Source organism: Mauremys reevesii, linkage group 15 (assembly GCF_016161935.1).
Source record: "Mauremys reevesii isolate NIE-2019 linkage group 15, ASM1616193v1, whole genome shotgun sequence".
NCBI classification, from domain to species: Eukaryota; Metazoa; Chordata; order Testudines; family Geoemydidae; genus Mauremys; species Mauremys reevesii.
The window spans coordinates 43,827,269-43,842,554 of NC_052637.1; the positions used below are offsets into that span (position 1 = coordinate 43,827,269).

Sequence of the window (15,286 nt, forward strand, 5' to 3'; positions counted from 1 at the left end):
GGGCCATGCTCTGGGGAGGGCCGGGGTCCTGGGTGCTGCACCGCACAGTGGGACTGTCACGGGGCGGGGGGGCGGGGGGATAGGCCGCAAACAGCCCCACGGGTGGGGCCTGCAGGGGGCGGAGCCTGAACCGCCCGGACTACATCCCCCAGCGGCCTCCGGGGTGCCTGCGCAGGGGGTGCTGGGAGCTGTAGTGCGGCGCGCGGAGCATGCCGGGAGCTGGAGTACCCGGGCCCGCGCCTGCGCGCTGCGGTTGTCTCCACCCTCCCCCTCCCACGCCCGGCAGGAGCGTCGCGTCGCGAGAGGCCCCGAGCAGCCGGCGGCCGGCGCCGCGGGGAGGAGCCCGGGTGAGCGGGGCCTGCGGGGCTGTGACCGCGGGGGGGGGTCTTCGCCCCGCCCCCGTGCGATGGGGAGTGGGCTCCCCTCCCCCCGCCCGCAGAGCTGGGGATGGAACCCAGGCGTCCTGGGCCCCCTCCCCCGCCCGCAGAGCTGGGGATGGAACCCAGGCGTCCTGGGCCCCCTCCCCCGCCCGCAGAGCTGGGGATGGAACCCAGGCGTCCTGGGCCCCCTCCCCCGCCCGCAGAGCTGGGGATGGAACCCAGGCGTCCTGGGCCCCCTCCCCCGCCCGCAGAGCTGGGGATGGAACCCAGGCGTCCTGGCCCTGTGCCCTCCCCGGTCTCGCGCTTGCTCTGGTTTCGTTCGTGGGGTGTTTGGTGCTGGGAGACTCGGGGCCCCATTGCAGCTGGTCCCTGCGGGCTGCCTGGCCCGGACCGTGCGCGGGAGGGGGAGGGGAGAGCGCCCCCGGGGTTTCCGTGGCCTGTGCCGGGTCATTGCCCCCAGGGGTGCTCGGTCTCCCCCGCTGGCCTGGCCACCAAATGCCCAGACTCGCTGGCTGCTGGAGTCGGGGTCTGTCCCCGGAGTCCTGCCCCGGGCCTGAGCCGCCCTTCCGTGTCCTCTGCACCTGCTTGCAGCGTGTGTAGGGGGAGTGAGGGGCAGAGCTGGGGGGCAGGGGCTGTGGGTCGGGACTGAGGGGCACTGGTAGAGCTGGGGGAGCAGGGGAGCCCATGGCTGGGGGGCAGGGGCTGTGGGGGGGGGCGGAGGGGCACTGGCCGCGCGGGGGGACCGCGCTGGGGGGCAGGGGCTGTGGGTCAGGACTGAGGGGCACTGGCAGAGCTGGGGGAACGGGAGTCCAGGGCTGGAGTAACAGGGGCTGTGTGTTCGGACGGAGGGGCACTGGCAGGGCTGTGCGGGGGGTGGGGACAGGGCCGTGGGTCGGGACTGAGGGGCACTGGCCGAGTTGTGCACGTGTGTGGAGAAGCTGGGGGCAGGTTGGAGGTGCTCGGGTAGAGTTGCGGGGGAGGTGGTACTGTACCTCCCTGCGGCTTGTGGTCTCACTGGCTTTGGTTCTGTCCCTGGCTTTCATGGGTGTTATAATCTCGCCCTCTTCCTCCCACTGGCTGCTCCCTAATCCCTGGCCAGCCCCACACGATCTACAGGGGGAGTCTCATGGGGGAGCCGCAGTGTCCGTGCTTGTGCCCCTGCTCTGTGCCCTGAGGCCTGCAGCTCCAGTGCAGCGCTGTGCTCCAGAGCGAGCAGACAATGCCTCCCCCAGTCCTCCATCCAGCCGGCTCAACGAGGCCTCTCTTCACGCCCTCCGGGCTGCTCTGGGGACTTGGCCAGCATCCCTTCCCCAGGCAGCCGGGCTGTCTGGGGAGCTTCCCAGGAGAGCAGCTAGCGGCTGTTAACCCAGGGGAGCTGGTGAATTGGGGGATGGCACTGGATGCACCCCCTCCCCGGAGAGCTTCTTGATTGCCAGGTTCTCGTGCCAGCCTGCTAGAGGTTTGCCCCTTACAGGGCATCCCTGGCCTGGGGTCTGCAGGGGCATGTGCTGGATGCAGGCGCTCAGCTGTCGCTCCCAGCCATGGGGTGCCCTGGTTGCAGTTGCTGTCACTACGCGTGGGGGTCAGTGAGCTGCTCGGTTACAAGGGTGTCTCCCCGTTTCCAGGCAAGCCGAACTCAGGCCCTGGGTGACTAGAGCCTGGTTCTGCGAGCGGGCCCGGCTGAAGGAGTGGCCTCCTCGGCAGGAAAGCCCCTCCCTGGGGCACGGCTGGCTAGGGAAGGCAGATGGCTGCGCCCCACTCCCCCTTGGTCCCTGTGACAGCTGCAGCCCCCCACCCCCCAACTAAAGGCTGTTTCTGCCTCTGAAGTCCTAGAGCAGCTAAGAAAGGGCTGGGAGGCGAAGGCACCAATGCACCAGAGCAGGTTTGGCATGTCTGGCTTGTCAAGCTGGGGCTCTCCTGGCCTGGCTCTGCCCTTGTCATTAACTAGTGAGTCCCTGCTCCGCGCCCCCCAGGCAGACAAAGTGACTTCCCCAAGGCCTCAGTGCGCCGGCCGCCTCCCAGGCCGGGGTGAGCAGGCTTGGCGAGGCCGGGGAGAGGAGGGAAAGGGCTGCTGTGTCTTTAAGAAGACGTGGTTGGCTAGGGCTAGATCCTTTGAGCTGGCTGCCGTTTCCTGGATCCTGCTCAGGGTGGGGCTGAGCACCCGTCGCCGCTTGTTCCGGCACCTGTTGCACAGCTCAGCAGTGGGGCTGCGGCAGCGCACGGGGGCTGGGCCTGCTCCCTGCCCAGCCGGCTGCTCGCCCCAGGAGGGCAAGTGGCTCCTGAGACAAAGGCCGTTCCTGCTGGCTGTGGGGCAGGATCCCCTGGGCTGTCCGAGCGGCCTGGGAATCTTCGTCCTCGTCTGGGGGGGGTGTGATCTGACGGCTCGGAGCAGGTGACTTGGAGTCAGGGCTCCCAGGGCCTGTCCCCGGCTCTGGAAGGGGGGTGGGAGGGGTGACCAGGGCTCCCGGGGCCCGTCCCCAGCTCTGGAAGTGGGGGGGTGACCAGGGCTCCCGGGGCCCATCCCCAGCTCTGGAAGGGGGGTGGGAGGGGTGACCAGGGCTCCCGGGGCCCGTCCCCGGTTCTGGAAGTGGGGGGGTGACCAGGGCACCCGGGGCCCCTCCCCGGCTCTGGAGGTGGGGGGGGGGGGTGGCCAGGGCTCCGGGGGCCCGTCCCGGGCCCCGGACGTGGGGGGGGAGGGGTGACCAGGGCTCCTGGGGCCTGTCCCCAGCTCTGGAATGGGGGTGGGAGGGGTGACCGGGACTCCCGGGGCCCGTCCCCGGCTCTGGAAGTGGGGGCGGATGGGTGACCAGGGCTCCCGGGGCCCGTCCCCGGCTCGAAGTGGGGGGAGAGGTGACCAGGGCTCCTGGGGCCCGTCCCCGGCTCTGGAAGGGGGGTGGGAGGGGTGACCAGGGCTTCCGGTGCCCGTCCCCGGCTCTGGACGGGGGGTGGGAGGGGTGACCAGGGCTCCGGGGGCCCGTCCCCGGCTCTGGAAGGAGGGGGGAGGGGTGACCAGGGCTCCCGGGGCCCGTCCCCAGCTCTGGAAGTGGGGGGAGGGGTGACCAGGGCTCCTGGGGCCCGTCCCCGGCTCTGGAAGGGGGGTGGGAGGGGTGACCAGGGCTCCCGGGGCCCGTCCCCGGCTCTGGAAGTGGGGGGGAGGGGTGACCAGGGCTCCCGGGGCCCGTCCCCGGCTCTGGAAGGGGGAGGGGTGCCCCGGGCTCCCGGGGCCCGCCCCCGGCTCGGTCCGGTGGGGGGGTGGGGTGACCAGGGCTCCCGGGGCCCGTCCCCGGCTCTGGAAGGGGGGGGGAGGGGTGACCGGGGCTGGCGGGGCCCGTCCCCGGCTCTGGAAGGAGGGGGGAGGGGTGACCAGGGCTCCAGGGGCCCGTCCCCGGCTCTGGAAGGAGGGGGGAGGGGTGACCAGGGCTCCCGGGGCCCGTCCCCAGCTCTGGAAGGGGGGTGGGAGGGGTGACCGGGGCTCCCGGGGCCCGTCCCCGGCTCTGGAAGTGGGGGGGAGGGGTGACCGGGGCTTTCGGGGCCCGTCCCCAGCTCTGGAAGTGGGGGGAGGGGTGACCAGGGCTCCTGGGGACCGTCCCTGGCTGTTACGAATTTGCTTTCTGCCCTTAACCAGAGAACTTGGCCTTTCTCCGCATTGTTAGGCCGGGGCTTGTGCTCCCCTCCTGCCGGGCTGGGAGCCCTCGGAGGTCGGTTCAGGGGAAGGGCTGAGCATACAGCTGGGTGCTTCCCACACCCCTTGCGGGGGCTCTCCTGTGCTGCTGCCACTGTTTCCCCGCTTCCTGCCCCACATCCCTGTAGCTCCCAGGGCAGTGGGGCCCCTTCCCCAGCTGTGCTGTGCCTGGGGGAGGAGCTGGGATTTCTGGGCATGCCCTGTGCAGCTCTGTGGTCGCTGGCATTCACCCTTCAGACCCTCTCGTCCAAGGCAGCATCGCGGCTCGGGGCGCCAGGACGCAGCTGCCTGCCTCACTGCCAACGCGGGAGTCAGAGCTGAGCCAGCAGCTATGGGGCCCCTCGCTCTTTGGGAGCCGATAGAGGGGCCCTTTCGGGACCCTAGACAGAGCCAGGGGGCTGGGCCCAGCCCCCACCACAGCCTTGCTGGGCTTTGCTAAACTGCTGTGGGGCTTGTGCAGGATTGGGCCGGGGGAGAGCAGCTGGTGCTTGGGCTCTGCCATGTGGTGAGCTGCAGAGGCTGCAAGGGGAGTGGGGCCTGGAGGTCTAGTCTTTCTTCTGCTTCCCTTGTCTGGTGCAGGTGCCATGGGCAGGGGGCGTCAGGCCCTCTCCTGCCACCCCTCCCTTCCCAGGGAACCCCGCACCTGCAGTGTTGCCAGGGCAGAACTGGTGACACTGCGGCTGCTTCCTTCTGTGCCGCTGGACCCTGGGGTCCGGCTGCAGGACCGTGTGTGATGGGCATGGGGATAGCATGGTGCCAGGTATGGGTTATGGGGTTTCTAGTGCCTGGCAGGGATGCTGCCAGGGCTGGTCACCCCCAGCTCTCGCTCGCGATGGGTGGGCACCGGTAGCTGGCTGGGTGTGCGCCAGGTGGTGGTTCAATCAGGTGGGGATGTTACGGAGTGGCTGTGACTGGGAGTCAGGACTCCTGGGTTCCGGCTCTGCTGCAGGCTGGCTGTGTGCGCTTCACTGGGCGTCTCCCCGTCGTGGGCCGCGGTGCAGTGGGGATCTCGCCTCTCCGGGGGTCGTGCTTTCCTGCAGAGCTCCTGGGCTTGGTGTTTACAATCTGCAGGGCAGTGCCCATGGCCAGGGAGGCCATGCCTGTTACAGTTGGGGCGATCCCTTGGTGGGGGCACTCAGGGCTTGGCAGGGCCCTGGCCATCCCGCTCAGAGGCGCAGGGTTGATTCTCCTTTGTTCCGGATGCTCCTGTGCTTTCCATCCCTCCCAGCCTGAGCAGGGGAGCTGCTGGGGAGGGGGGGGGGGGATGCTTGTTCCCAGCCAGTCTTGGCCCCGCCTCCCCCCAGGGAGTTACAGGAATTCCCCAGATGGGGCACCTCATCTTCCGGGCCCTCTCAGGGGCTTCCCACTTACCTGTCAGTTGAACTCAGATCTGCCCGCAGAGCAGGGCGCACCAGCGGCTCGCATTGTCCTGAGGCTGTGATGAGCGCATGCCGGGGGCAGGGATGTCAGCAGACAGGCCCACCCCATGGGTGCTGCCGGTGGCAGGGCGGAGCCCGGGGTCTTGCTAGCTACCCTGGGACAGGAGCACAGCCCCACCCAAGGGTGCTCTGCGAGAGCCCAGCTCTGGCCCTGTCTCACCCTGTCCCTTCTCTTGCTCGGTGCCAGGTTCTGCCGTCCCCCAGGCTGATGCCCGTCCCGCCCCGCCAGCGCCTGGAATGGAGTGAGTCTATGAACCCCCTCCGGATCAGCGTCGGTGGCCTTCCCGTCCTAGCTTCCATGACTAAGGCTGCTGACCCCCGCTTCCGACTGCGCTGGAAGGCCATTCTGGTGTCCTCGCTCAGCGTCGCCTTGGTGCTGCTCCTGCTCTGCTTTCACCGCTCGGCCACGGGGAGGCCGGCCCCGGCCAACGCCCACAACTGGCGGCTCAGTCTGCTGCCCGGGGACAGGTACAATGACACCTACCCGCTGTCCCCGCCCCAGAGGAACTCGGAAGGGGTGCGCTACAGGATTGGGGTCATTGCCGACCTGGACACCGGCTCCAAGGGCCCGCAGGAGCACACCTGGTTCAGTTACCTGAAGAAGGGCTACCTGACCCTGTCGGCCAGCGGGGACAGAGTGACGGTGGAGTGGGACCGGGCCGACAGTCTGCTGGAGTCGCACCTGGCCGAAAAGGGGAGAGGCATGGAGCTCTCGGAGCTGGTCGTCTTCAACGGGAAACTGTACGCAGTGGACGACCGGACGGGAGTGGTCTACCTGATCGAGGGCACCACGGTGGTGCCCTGGGTGATCCTATCGGATGGGGATGGCACCGTGGGCAAAGGTAAGCTCTGCCTCTCCCCTCGGCTTCCCTGCCGCAGCCCTGCTCCAGGGCAAACTGCAGCCCGAGCAAAGCTGCAGGGTGACCAGTAGCCCAGCCCCTCCCTTCATGCCCTGCTGGGCGTCTGGATCATGGCCATGGGAATCCCCCCCCCTCCCCCCCAAAGGAACGGCTGGGAGAGGCTTTCCTGACTGCTGGGGAACCTACCCTGCTGCCCCAGTCTGCCCCTGCTTGGGGCCCTGTCCCCTGTGGGTGCATCCCCCCCCTTCGCCCTGACTGCAGGGCTGAGGCCCCCTGTGCAAGCTAACACTGGGTCTTTCTGCCTAGGCTTTAAAGCAGAGTGGCTGGCGGTGAAGGACGAACACCTGTACGTCGGTGGCCTGGGGAAGGAGTGGACCACGACCACCGGGGAGGTGATGAATGAGAACCCCGAGTGGGTGAAGGTGGTCGGCTCCAAGGGGGACGTGGGCCATGAGAACTGGGTTTCCAACTACAAGGCCCTGAGGGCAGCGGCTGGCATCAGCCCCCCAGGTAAGAGGGGGGCTCGCCCGCCAGCTGCCCGCAGGCCTGGGCAGTCCCATCTGCGCCTGCAGGGAGGGCCTGGAAGGAATTCCTGATTCTGTACCCTCTAGGCTGTGGGGGGCAATGCGAGTGCTAAAGGAACTGGAGGTTTGAACCTCCCCTTCCCCCCCGCCCCCCCACGGGGAGCAGATGTGGGTGGGGCTGGGTGCCAGGGGATGGGCCCCTCCTGCCCATTGTGCTGTGACCAGTCTTGTGCCCGCAGTGGTGCAGAGCCGTGTCCAGCAGGGTGCCGTCCCTGGGCGCGCTGGCAGTCTGTACCCCATGGAGCTGTTGGAGGCAGGGCTGTGGTGTGTGCTGCCCTCTGTGTTGGGGGGCTGGGAGGGGGAATCTGCTCCTTGGGGGCAGGCAACTTCAGCCTGGCTGGCCTCCCGCTCTGTCCAGATGTGCTGGCTGCCAGCTCTGCACCATCCATGCAGCATAGTGGGAATCCCAGTGAGTAGGGGGTCTGCTGGCACCCACTCCCCTGCCCCAGGAGAGGGGGGCGTGACATCCAGATAGCAGTGGCAGCTCCTGTCTCCCAGCCCTGTGCTTTGCCTGCCCAGGAGTCGCTCTCACCCCGGCCCTGCCCTCCCCAGGTTACCTGATCCACGAGTCGGCCGCCTGGAGCGAGACGCTGCAGCGCTGGTTCTTCCTGCCGCGCCGGGCTAGCCAGGAGCGCTACGACGAGAAGGCCGACGAGCACCGGGGCACCAACCTGCTGCTGCAGGCCACGCAGGACTTCGGCGACATCGCCGTCAGCCACGTGGGGGCCGCGGTCCCGACCCACGGCTTCTCCTCCTTCAAGTTCATCCCCGACACTGACGACCAGCTCATCGTGGCCCTGAAATCAGAGGAGGACGATGGCAAGATCGCCACCTACATCATGGCCTTCACGCTGGACGGGCGCTTCCTGCTGCCGGAGACCAGGATCGGGGCCATGAAATACGAAGGGATTGAGTTCATTTAACAGGGACTCTGTCCTGGTGGGGACGCCCCGGGGTCAGGCCCGCGGGGCTTTGCCTGAGCTTAGTCGCCGTGGGGGGCGCGCTGCTCCTGAGCGGGGCAGGGCAGCTGGCCTGGATGCCCGTGGGAGGTGGCTCCGGGGCTGGGTCCCAGCCTTCTGCAGTTACCATGTTGATGAGTTGCTGCAGCACATGTGGCTTGAATGTCTGGGCCCCGGCACCTGGTGGTGAAAGGCCATCACTGCTCCTCTGCAGGGCTGCAAGCCCTTGTCCTGCACCCCAGGGCCCTTCCTTCGCAGGGTGCCCCACAGACCACTGGGTGCTAACGGGAGGTCTCCAGGGGCCTTAGCGAAGCCCCTTGGAAAGTGTTTCCTTCCTGCCCAGCCAGAGCAGTGGAATTGCTCAGCATCTCTGAGGCTGGCCTGTGATTTCCCCTCCCACAGGCAGGGCCCTGCACTGCAGCCTGGTGCTCCCGCTGCTGCGTTACCCTGGAGTTTCCCTCCAGCACAAAGAGCCTTTGCGGTGCACAGCAGAGTTGGAGCAGCTCGTGCCAACAGGGCCGTGCCCAGTAGGCTGGTGTGTAGCAACCAGCCCCCAAGTGCTGCTCCTTTGCTGTGTGGCTGCAGCACGGCCTGGAAAGAGCCTGGAGCAGCCGGGGCGGATGCGCCAGAAGGGAGCCATGCTACAGGCCAGGCCATTTAACAGATTAAATTAAGTGAAACGCCCCAAACTCCGTGCGAGGGTTTCACTCTGCTCTGTGCCATGGGGCCTCCTGCTGGGGACCGCCATCCTGGAGAAGTGGGGATCCCTGCTGGGGAGTCCAGTTCCTTCCCTTACAGCCAGTGGCCAGGCATCCCCTCTGAATCCCCCTGCCCAGCCTGGCCCTTGTTCCCGGCATCTCCCTCCCCGCTGGCCGAGGCAGGCACCAAGCTCGGCGGGTTAGGGCTCCGACTTGCAGCTCTCCGGGGGATGGGAGCAGGCCAGCGCCTGGCCCTGCCCTTGGCCTGCTGCCACTCTCATCTCCCTGCTCCTTTGCCCTGGGAAGGGGCTGGGACAGTGGCCTGGTCCTCCTGACACAAGCTGCTTCCCCGCCCCTCTGGCCCAAGGGGCCGTCCCTAGGTACTCTGGCCTTTCCTCTTCAGATTTCTCTGGGGTCCTGGCCTCTGTTGTGCCCCTGGGGAGGGCCCGGCCCCACTCTCTGCCTGGGCAGGGTAGGGAAATGGCTAAGTGACTTTGAATGGAGCCTTGTCCCTGCATCTGCCCCAGAGGCCAGAAGTCCCTCTGCCCTGGCCCCTTATGCCTGTGGCAGGGGGTCCCTCACCAAGGCCTGCCTGCGCCCCCCACCCCACACACCCCCAGGCAGGAATCCACACCAGCTCTGGCCCAGGCCCCTGCCTGGTCCGTGCCCTGCTGGCTGACGGATGCAGCAGTTGCACCTGGTTAGTGACCTGGATGTGCTGCTTGGCTGCTGCATCCGTCTGATAAACCAGACTGTTCTGGGGTGAGCGTGTCGCCCTCCAGCGCTGGGTAGGGGGGCAGTGAAACGGGACAGTCCCAACCACCGAGGCATGCAGCTTTCCAGCCAGCGGCGCAGTGCGGCCCGGCCCCTGGAACGCCTGGCAGAATGGGATTGGCCTCTTCCTGAGTCCTCCCCTGTCCTGGTGAGGCCCTGGCTGGGCGGCAGCTGGGCAGATGTTGCTTTATGAATGGGTGCTGGCAGTATTGCTGAAAGGGGCTCGCTGGCACGTCTCCAGCAGGGTTCCTGCACCCGGACAGCAGGTCCGTTCTGTAGGCAGCCTTCCCCTGGCTGGAGCCCCGATAGCCTGTCCTGGGGGCTAGGGCCTGGCAAGCCCCTTCACACATCTCGGGGTACAGTGCAGGGAAAGGGGAACCTTTCAGCCCAGCACACGCAGGGTTCCCACTGGCACCAGGCGAGCGTCCCACACCCCCGTGAGCCGTCCCAGAGACGGGCAGGGTGGCACTCGGTCAGGAGACCTAGCAGCAGCTGTGGGGGCTCTGTCCTGGGGGCGGGAGAGCTGCTGCCCCTTCCCCTGTCTTGTCCCGTGCCCAGGGGTGCTCAGGCCCTGACTGGAGGTGGGGAAAGCGCCTGGCCTGTTCTAGCAGAGACCGGCTCCCCTTCCCTGTGGCAGGCTGGGCTGACCTGACTCAGGCCTTGGCTCTGTTCCCTGGGGAGGGCCGCAGAGGCTCTAGGTCAGGGTAGTCAGTTATTTTTGTCAAGGTCCAGATGTGAGAGAGACTGTTCACACCACACTAGCACTAACAAGGGAATAAACAGAGTTTTGCCGTCTGTTCAGAAGCGTCAGGCGGTCCAGCTGTGGCCTGTGCTCTGCCTGTTGACTGCTCCTGCTCTAGGTCCTGCAGCTTCTCTCCTCTCCGGGGGGCTCCGCTGCAGGGGCTGGTGGGCCGGCCCTCTGCTCTCCTGAGGCCCCATTCCCAGCAAGCTTGGAGCAGGACAGATGGTTGAGTCCCTGCCCAGGGGCACCAGTGGGGTGCCAGCTCTGAACCCAGAGCGGGTTCTCTGGGGCCGATGTCCTGCCGTGCTGGAAAACCAGCTTGCGTCAGTAGGTGGCAGCATCCATCTGCTGGCGACACGGGGCCTGGCCAACCCAGCGATAAGTGCACGTGCAGTGTGTGTGCCGGCTTGCACTTTCAGAGGTCCGTGGTAGGGTTGGGCTGAGTGGGGGCCCTGCCGGCTGAAAGGATCGCTTAGGGCTCTGTATAGGCCAGTGGCTGAGAGCAGCTAGAAGCAGCCACTCCAGAGGAAGGTGCAAGCTCTCCAGTGGCAGGGAGTTCCCCAGGTTATGCATTGGATCTGGAAGTGTGGCCTCTCGTCTGCCCGGTACTCGGAGCAGGCCCCAGAGCAGCGTGCTGCCTGCTGCCCTCCCTGTTTGACCTGGGTGGGGCTGGGGTCACATGCACCCAGTGGCCATGGTAGTGCTCCACTGTGCACAGCTAGCATGCACCCATCTGCCTGTGGAGCAAGCCTGGTTCAGGCCCCCGCAGGGGCTGTCCAAGGAAGTGGTGTCCCCTGGCACCCCAGCCTGTTGTGCAGGGGCTGGGACTGGAGATGGGACACGGCTGGGGGAGCTCAGCATGCTGGTAGTGGCAGAGTTGGGGGGGGCAGGAGGGTAGGCCCGTAGCCGCGGCATCCCCCTCCGCCTGCCTTTCCGGCGGGAGTTCTCTCGCCTGCCTGCCAGGGAAGTTGTGAAATCAGAGGCTGCAGGTCTGCAAGGCTTCCAGCAGGCGGGATCCACGCTGGCTGCAGAGCCTGGCTGCAGCACACAGGCCGCGGGGCAGTCTCTCTCAGGGCCAGGGGGGGATCAAAGGGGACCAAAGGCCAGTCCCTGGGGCTCCCCGGCCCTACCAGCTGTGGGCAGCAGGAGCCACCCTGCTGGGGGACTAGGATTGTAGGTTGAAGTCAGGTCACAAGAGCAGCATGTGCTGTCCCTGCAGCAGCAGGGCTGGCTGGGAAGCCAGAGCCGCAGCCCCATGCCTGCGCCATGCTGCTCTCCAGTCCTGTGCTGGCTCGGGGCATGCGGGCAGCAGCTGCCTTGCAGAGCGGGTGCCCAATGCTGGGGGAGGACTCTGGGAGGCTTGGCAGTAAATGACTTACTATGGGCAGCCCCCAGCACAGCCTGGAGGAGAGGGAGCCCCAGGCCTGCCTTGGTCAGGAACTAGGCCAGAGCCCCCCCACCCCCCTTACTGCCAGCACCCATGTCCTGGGGACAGCTGGGTTCGGCGGGGTGGGGCTGGGAGGCTCAGGGCAAATCCCCCCCATCCCCAGCTGCCTGTTCCCCTCCCATCGCTGGGCCAGTTCACACCCCCTTGTGGGGGGCAGCTACGGCACACTCAAAACAGCCAGCAGTGCTCCCCCCCCCCCCCCGGGACTGGAGCAGCCCTGGCGCAGGCACACAGCCCCCAGGGAGCAGGCTAGCGACGTGGGGCCAGCTGCAGCTCATCCTGGCACCCGGCACCCAGAGTGTGAGCGTGGCCCAGTGGAGACCACAGGGACTGGAGAGCGCTAGGTAAACACTGCCCCCCCTCCCATTACGAGCTGCTTCCCCCTAACCCCACAGCTGCCCTGTGTGTATCTGGGGGGGGGCTGAGTGGGGGTGTCTGCTGCCCCCTGCTGGAGGGGACGAGCTCTCCCCCATACAGTGTGGCTGTGGGTTTGAGTCCCTGGGATACTCCCCATTGCTTTCCAGGCCTTCTCTCCTGGGCTTGATGGCCCAGTGGCAGCTGGAGGGGCTAGGCCAGGGGAGCCAAGGCCTCAGACCCCTTGGCAGGAGGGCACAGAGTCCCCAGTGCAGCCCTGTCTTGCTTTGTGCCAGAACCAACTTGCAAGTGTGTGGAACAAACTCCCAGCTGGAGGCTGGCACTGCAGCTGCTCCCCATCAGCCCAGCCCCAGCCCCGTCAAGGGATGCATGTGCCTGGCCTCCACGCAGGTACAGACATGCCTGGCATGCTGACTGTCATGGCAACACAGCATGGTGCCCTGGTTATGTGAAAGTGCCCCCCCCCAATCCCTGAGTCCTGCTGATGGGGGAACAGGTGACCTGGGCTAATACCTCACTCCCAGCTGTGCTCAAGCCCGGGGCTGCATCCTGCTGCGGGTGCCTCCCTGGGCTGGGCTCCTTTGGCTCAGTGAGACCTCATCCATTTCGCTAGGGGATCTGCTCAGGGCAGTGCTGAGCCAGCATACAGGATATAATCCGAGGGAGGGGGCAGCCTGGTCCAGGAATACGGGCAGGACTCCTGGGTTCCATTCCCACTGCCGGGTGATGTCAGACAAGTCCCTTCTCTGCCCGGTGTCTGTGTCCCCAGCTGCAGGGGCAGCCAGTGGCCGCTCTGCTGTGTGACGGCCTGTGAGCCTAGGCAGCACCTGGCCCCATGTGACGGGGAGAGGGAAAACGTGCCCCTTTAAGAGTCCAACTTGCAGGAGGGGAAAACAAAGAGATGCTCATAAACAAGGCTAGTCTCAGTAATGACTAACAGCTGGCAGGGAGAGGGCGCCAGCTCGGGGCTGGGCCAGCGCCACACCCCAGACAGACACAGGGAATTGTGGGACCTGCAGAGCACAAATCAAGTGGCCAGAGGCAACTGCCTCACCCAGCAGGGCAGGACTAGCCAGCCTGGGAAACCAGCCGCCACAGCCAGGTCCTGGACTCACTGCATAGCCAGAGCTGCCTGGCGCCAGGGGCCTGGAGCAGTGGGGAGCCTGGGCCTCAGCCTGCGGTGGGGGTTGTGGCCTGGTCCCATCCCTTCTGCTGGGCACAGAGCATGGCAGGCAGGGCACTCACTGCCCGGCTGGGACACTGCCACTGTGGAGCCTGGCCTGTACTATTGGCACCTTCAGGCCCCCGGCTGGAGCCATGTTGCCATGGGATCGAACGGAGCTTGGGGTGCAGTCAGAGGGAGCCTTGCTGGCCCACAGCTGCAAAGGCCCAGCTTGGGCCCTGGGGTGCAGGGACCTGGGCCACCTCGGCTCACTGCAGGGCACCCTGCCTTCCTGACTGGCCCCTGGCACCGGTTTTATAGTGGGGGGGGGGGCTGAAGGTGGAATCCGTGCATTTGGGTTACTACTACTTCAAGCCAGGGGGTGGGGCAGCCCCCCCACCTGGTCTTCCAGCACCTGGGCCTGGCGCTAGGCATTAGCCTGTTTCAGGCAGGCGGAACATGCTCCCATTAGAGGCTCATTGTTGAAATCAGCCTGAGGGGCTGAGGTCTCCCCCATCCCAGACAGGCGACTCTTGGGGCAGGAGCAGCGCCAGTTACTGCAGCCCAGCTCCTCTGCGGACGCGAAGTTGCACAGCTCATAGCAGCCCAGCTTGGCCAGGCTGGGCTGGGCTAAGGCCTGGGTTCGTCCTGCTGGTCCCTGACAGCCAATGTCCTCCCTCCCGCTGCTGCTGAATCAGATCAGGGCTCTCCAGGGCTGCTCAGGCTGAGGCTCCAGGCTGGACCTGGTCTCGGCACCGCGGCTGGGGTCAAGGGCTCTTGGCTTTGTGACAGGTGTTTGACACAAGCCAGGTGCTGGCCTTGCCAGTCCCTAGAGGTGGGGCCCTTCCTCCCCAGAGCTGTGGGGCTCAGCAATCTGGACTCTCCATACGTATGGGGCTGGTTGGTTCTGAGAGGCCAGTTCAGGAGCCTTTGTAAGGACAGGCCCCGACCTGGCAAGTTCCATCCAGCTGCAAGTCCTCAAAGTCCAGGGGACTGGGGCTCTGCTTTAAAGCAAAGGGCCCAATTACACCCCCGAGCAAAGGCCACTGCTGATCCCACGCCCTCCACTGATCTGATCTGGCAGCCTGGCCACGGGCACGGCTGATCAAAGCCGTTCCCTGCTGGCTGGCCGCCTCGCACCCTTTACAGTGCGTTTTGTTCCTTTAGCCACAGGGAAGTCGAGTGGGAGTTGTCCCTGCTAAGGTTCTGGGCCGCTTGATGGCTGTTTCTTAGGGTGGAGCCCTCCATGTTTCCCTGGGTGTGTGCTAGCGTGTCCTGGCACTGCAGCTAGCTGTCTCTGGAGGCCCCCTGATTGTGCCACCTGCTGCCATCTGGAGACCGCTGATCTCCTGCAGTCTGGTGCAGTGACTCATGTTCCTCTAACACAGATTTGCCCAGACATACCCCGACAGGTATGTTACCCCGCGTCCAACCGGCGTCTCACTATTACCCCGATGGGGGTCGTGTGTGGTCTCTGCCAGATGTGAAGCACCAGCTGATGGGCATGGTTGGGGGAGAGGTTTGTACAGACGATAACTAGAGTTCTGTGACGTAGGATATTGGCTTTCAAAACTGCTGCAATGAAACTTCTCCCCTGGGGTGAGGTGGGTTGCAGGGTAGCTCAATCGCTAAGAGCACCAGATGCCTCTGGAGCTGTGCTGGGGGTACCGCCTGGAGCAGGTGCAGGCGTGAGGATTTACAGCGACAAAAGAACCCCCCAAAGTCTCTGAAGATGGGACCGCCAGGGCAAGAGACAAAGGGCTACAGGTCTTTACGGGGTGAAGAAAGCACCCACATGGGTGTTCATTATGGGGGAGACACTCTGCCAGCAGTAGGGTCTGATGAAAGGTGGGGTCCAGCTCTCTGGCCTGACAAGCGCCGCCAGGACTGCCCTTTGCGGGAGGAACACCATATAGACAGGACAGGAGCCTGTCAACAAGGGCCGGCTGTAGACTGCATCCCATGTTTTCCTTTTACCTGTAACCCTGTGTTTCTAAACCCTGCCAGTGCTCTTAACTCAGCTTCACTTTGGTTTTCTGACAGACCTGGCTATGTGCCTGGTACTAAGGAGAGTGTACTGAGGTGAGCCGAGGCGTAACCGGTGACCTGGGGTGCACTGCTTCCATGGCTAGGGGACAGGGCCTTGAGAGTAACAACATGGGGTGTGTAATGTGGTAGTCTACA

At 65.9% G+C, this 15,286-nt stretch overlaps 1 protein-coding gene across 2 annotated transcripts; it reads left to right on the top strand.

The window, feature by feature from the left end:
* The first annotated feature begins 182 nt into the window (after positions 1-182).
* CANT1 (calcium activated nucleotidase 1) lies at positions 183-12,170 on the top strand. 2 transcript variants are annotated; one of them, XM_039502011.1, is made up of 4 exons: positions 183-347; positions 5,689-6,343; positions 6,668-6,871; positions 7,498-12,170. In XM_039502011.1, exons 1-4 carry the CDS (start codon positions 210-212, stop codon positions 7,866-7,868), a joined length of 1,368 nt encoding a protein of 455 aa, XP_039357945.1. In that variant the 5' UTR covers positions 183-209; the 3' UTR covers positions 7,869-12,170. The 2 variants fall into 2 exon arrangements, with proteins under 2 accessions (XP_039357945.1, XP_039357946.1); XM_039502012.1 differs by lacking the exon at positions 183-347 and adding an exon at positions 2,645-2,772.
* Positions 12,171-15,286: the final 3,116 nt, after the last annotated feature.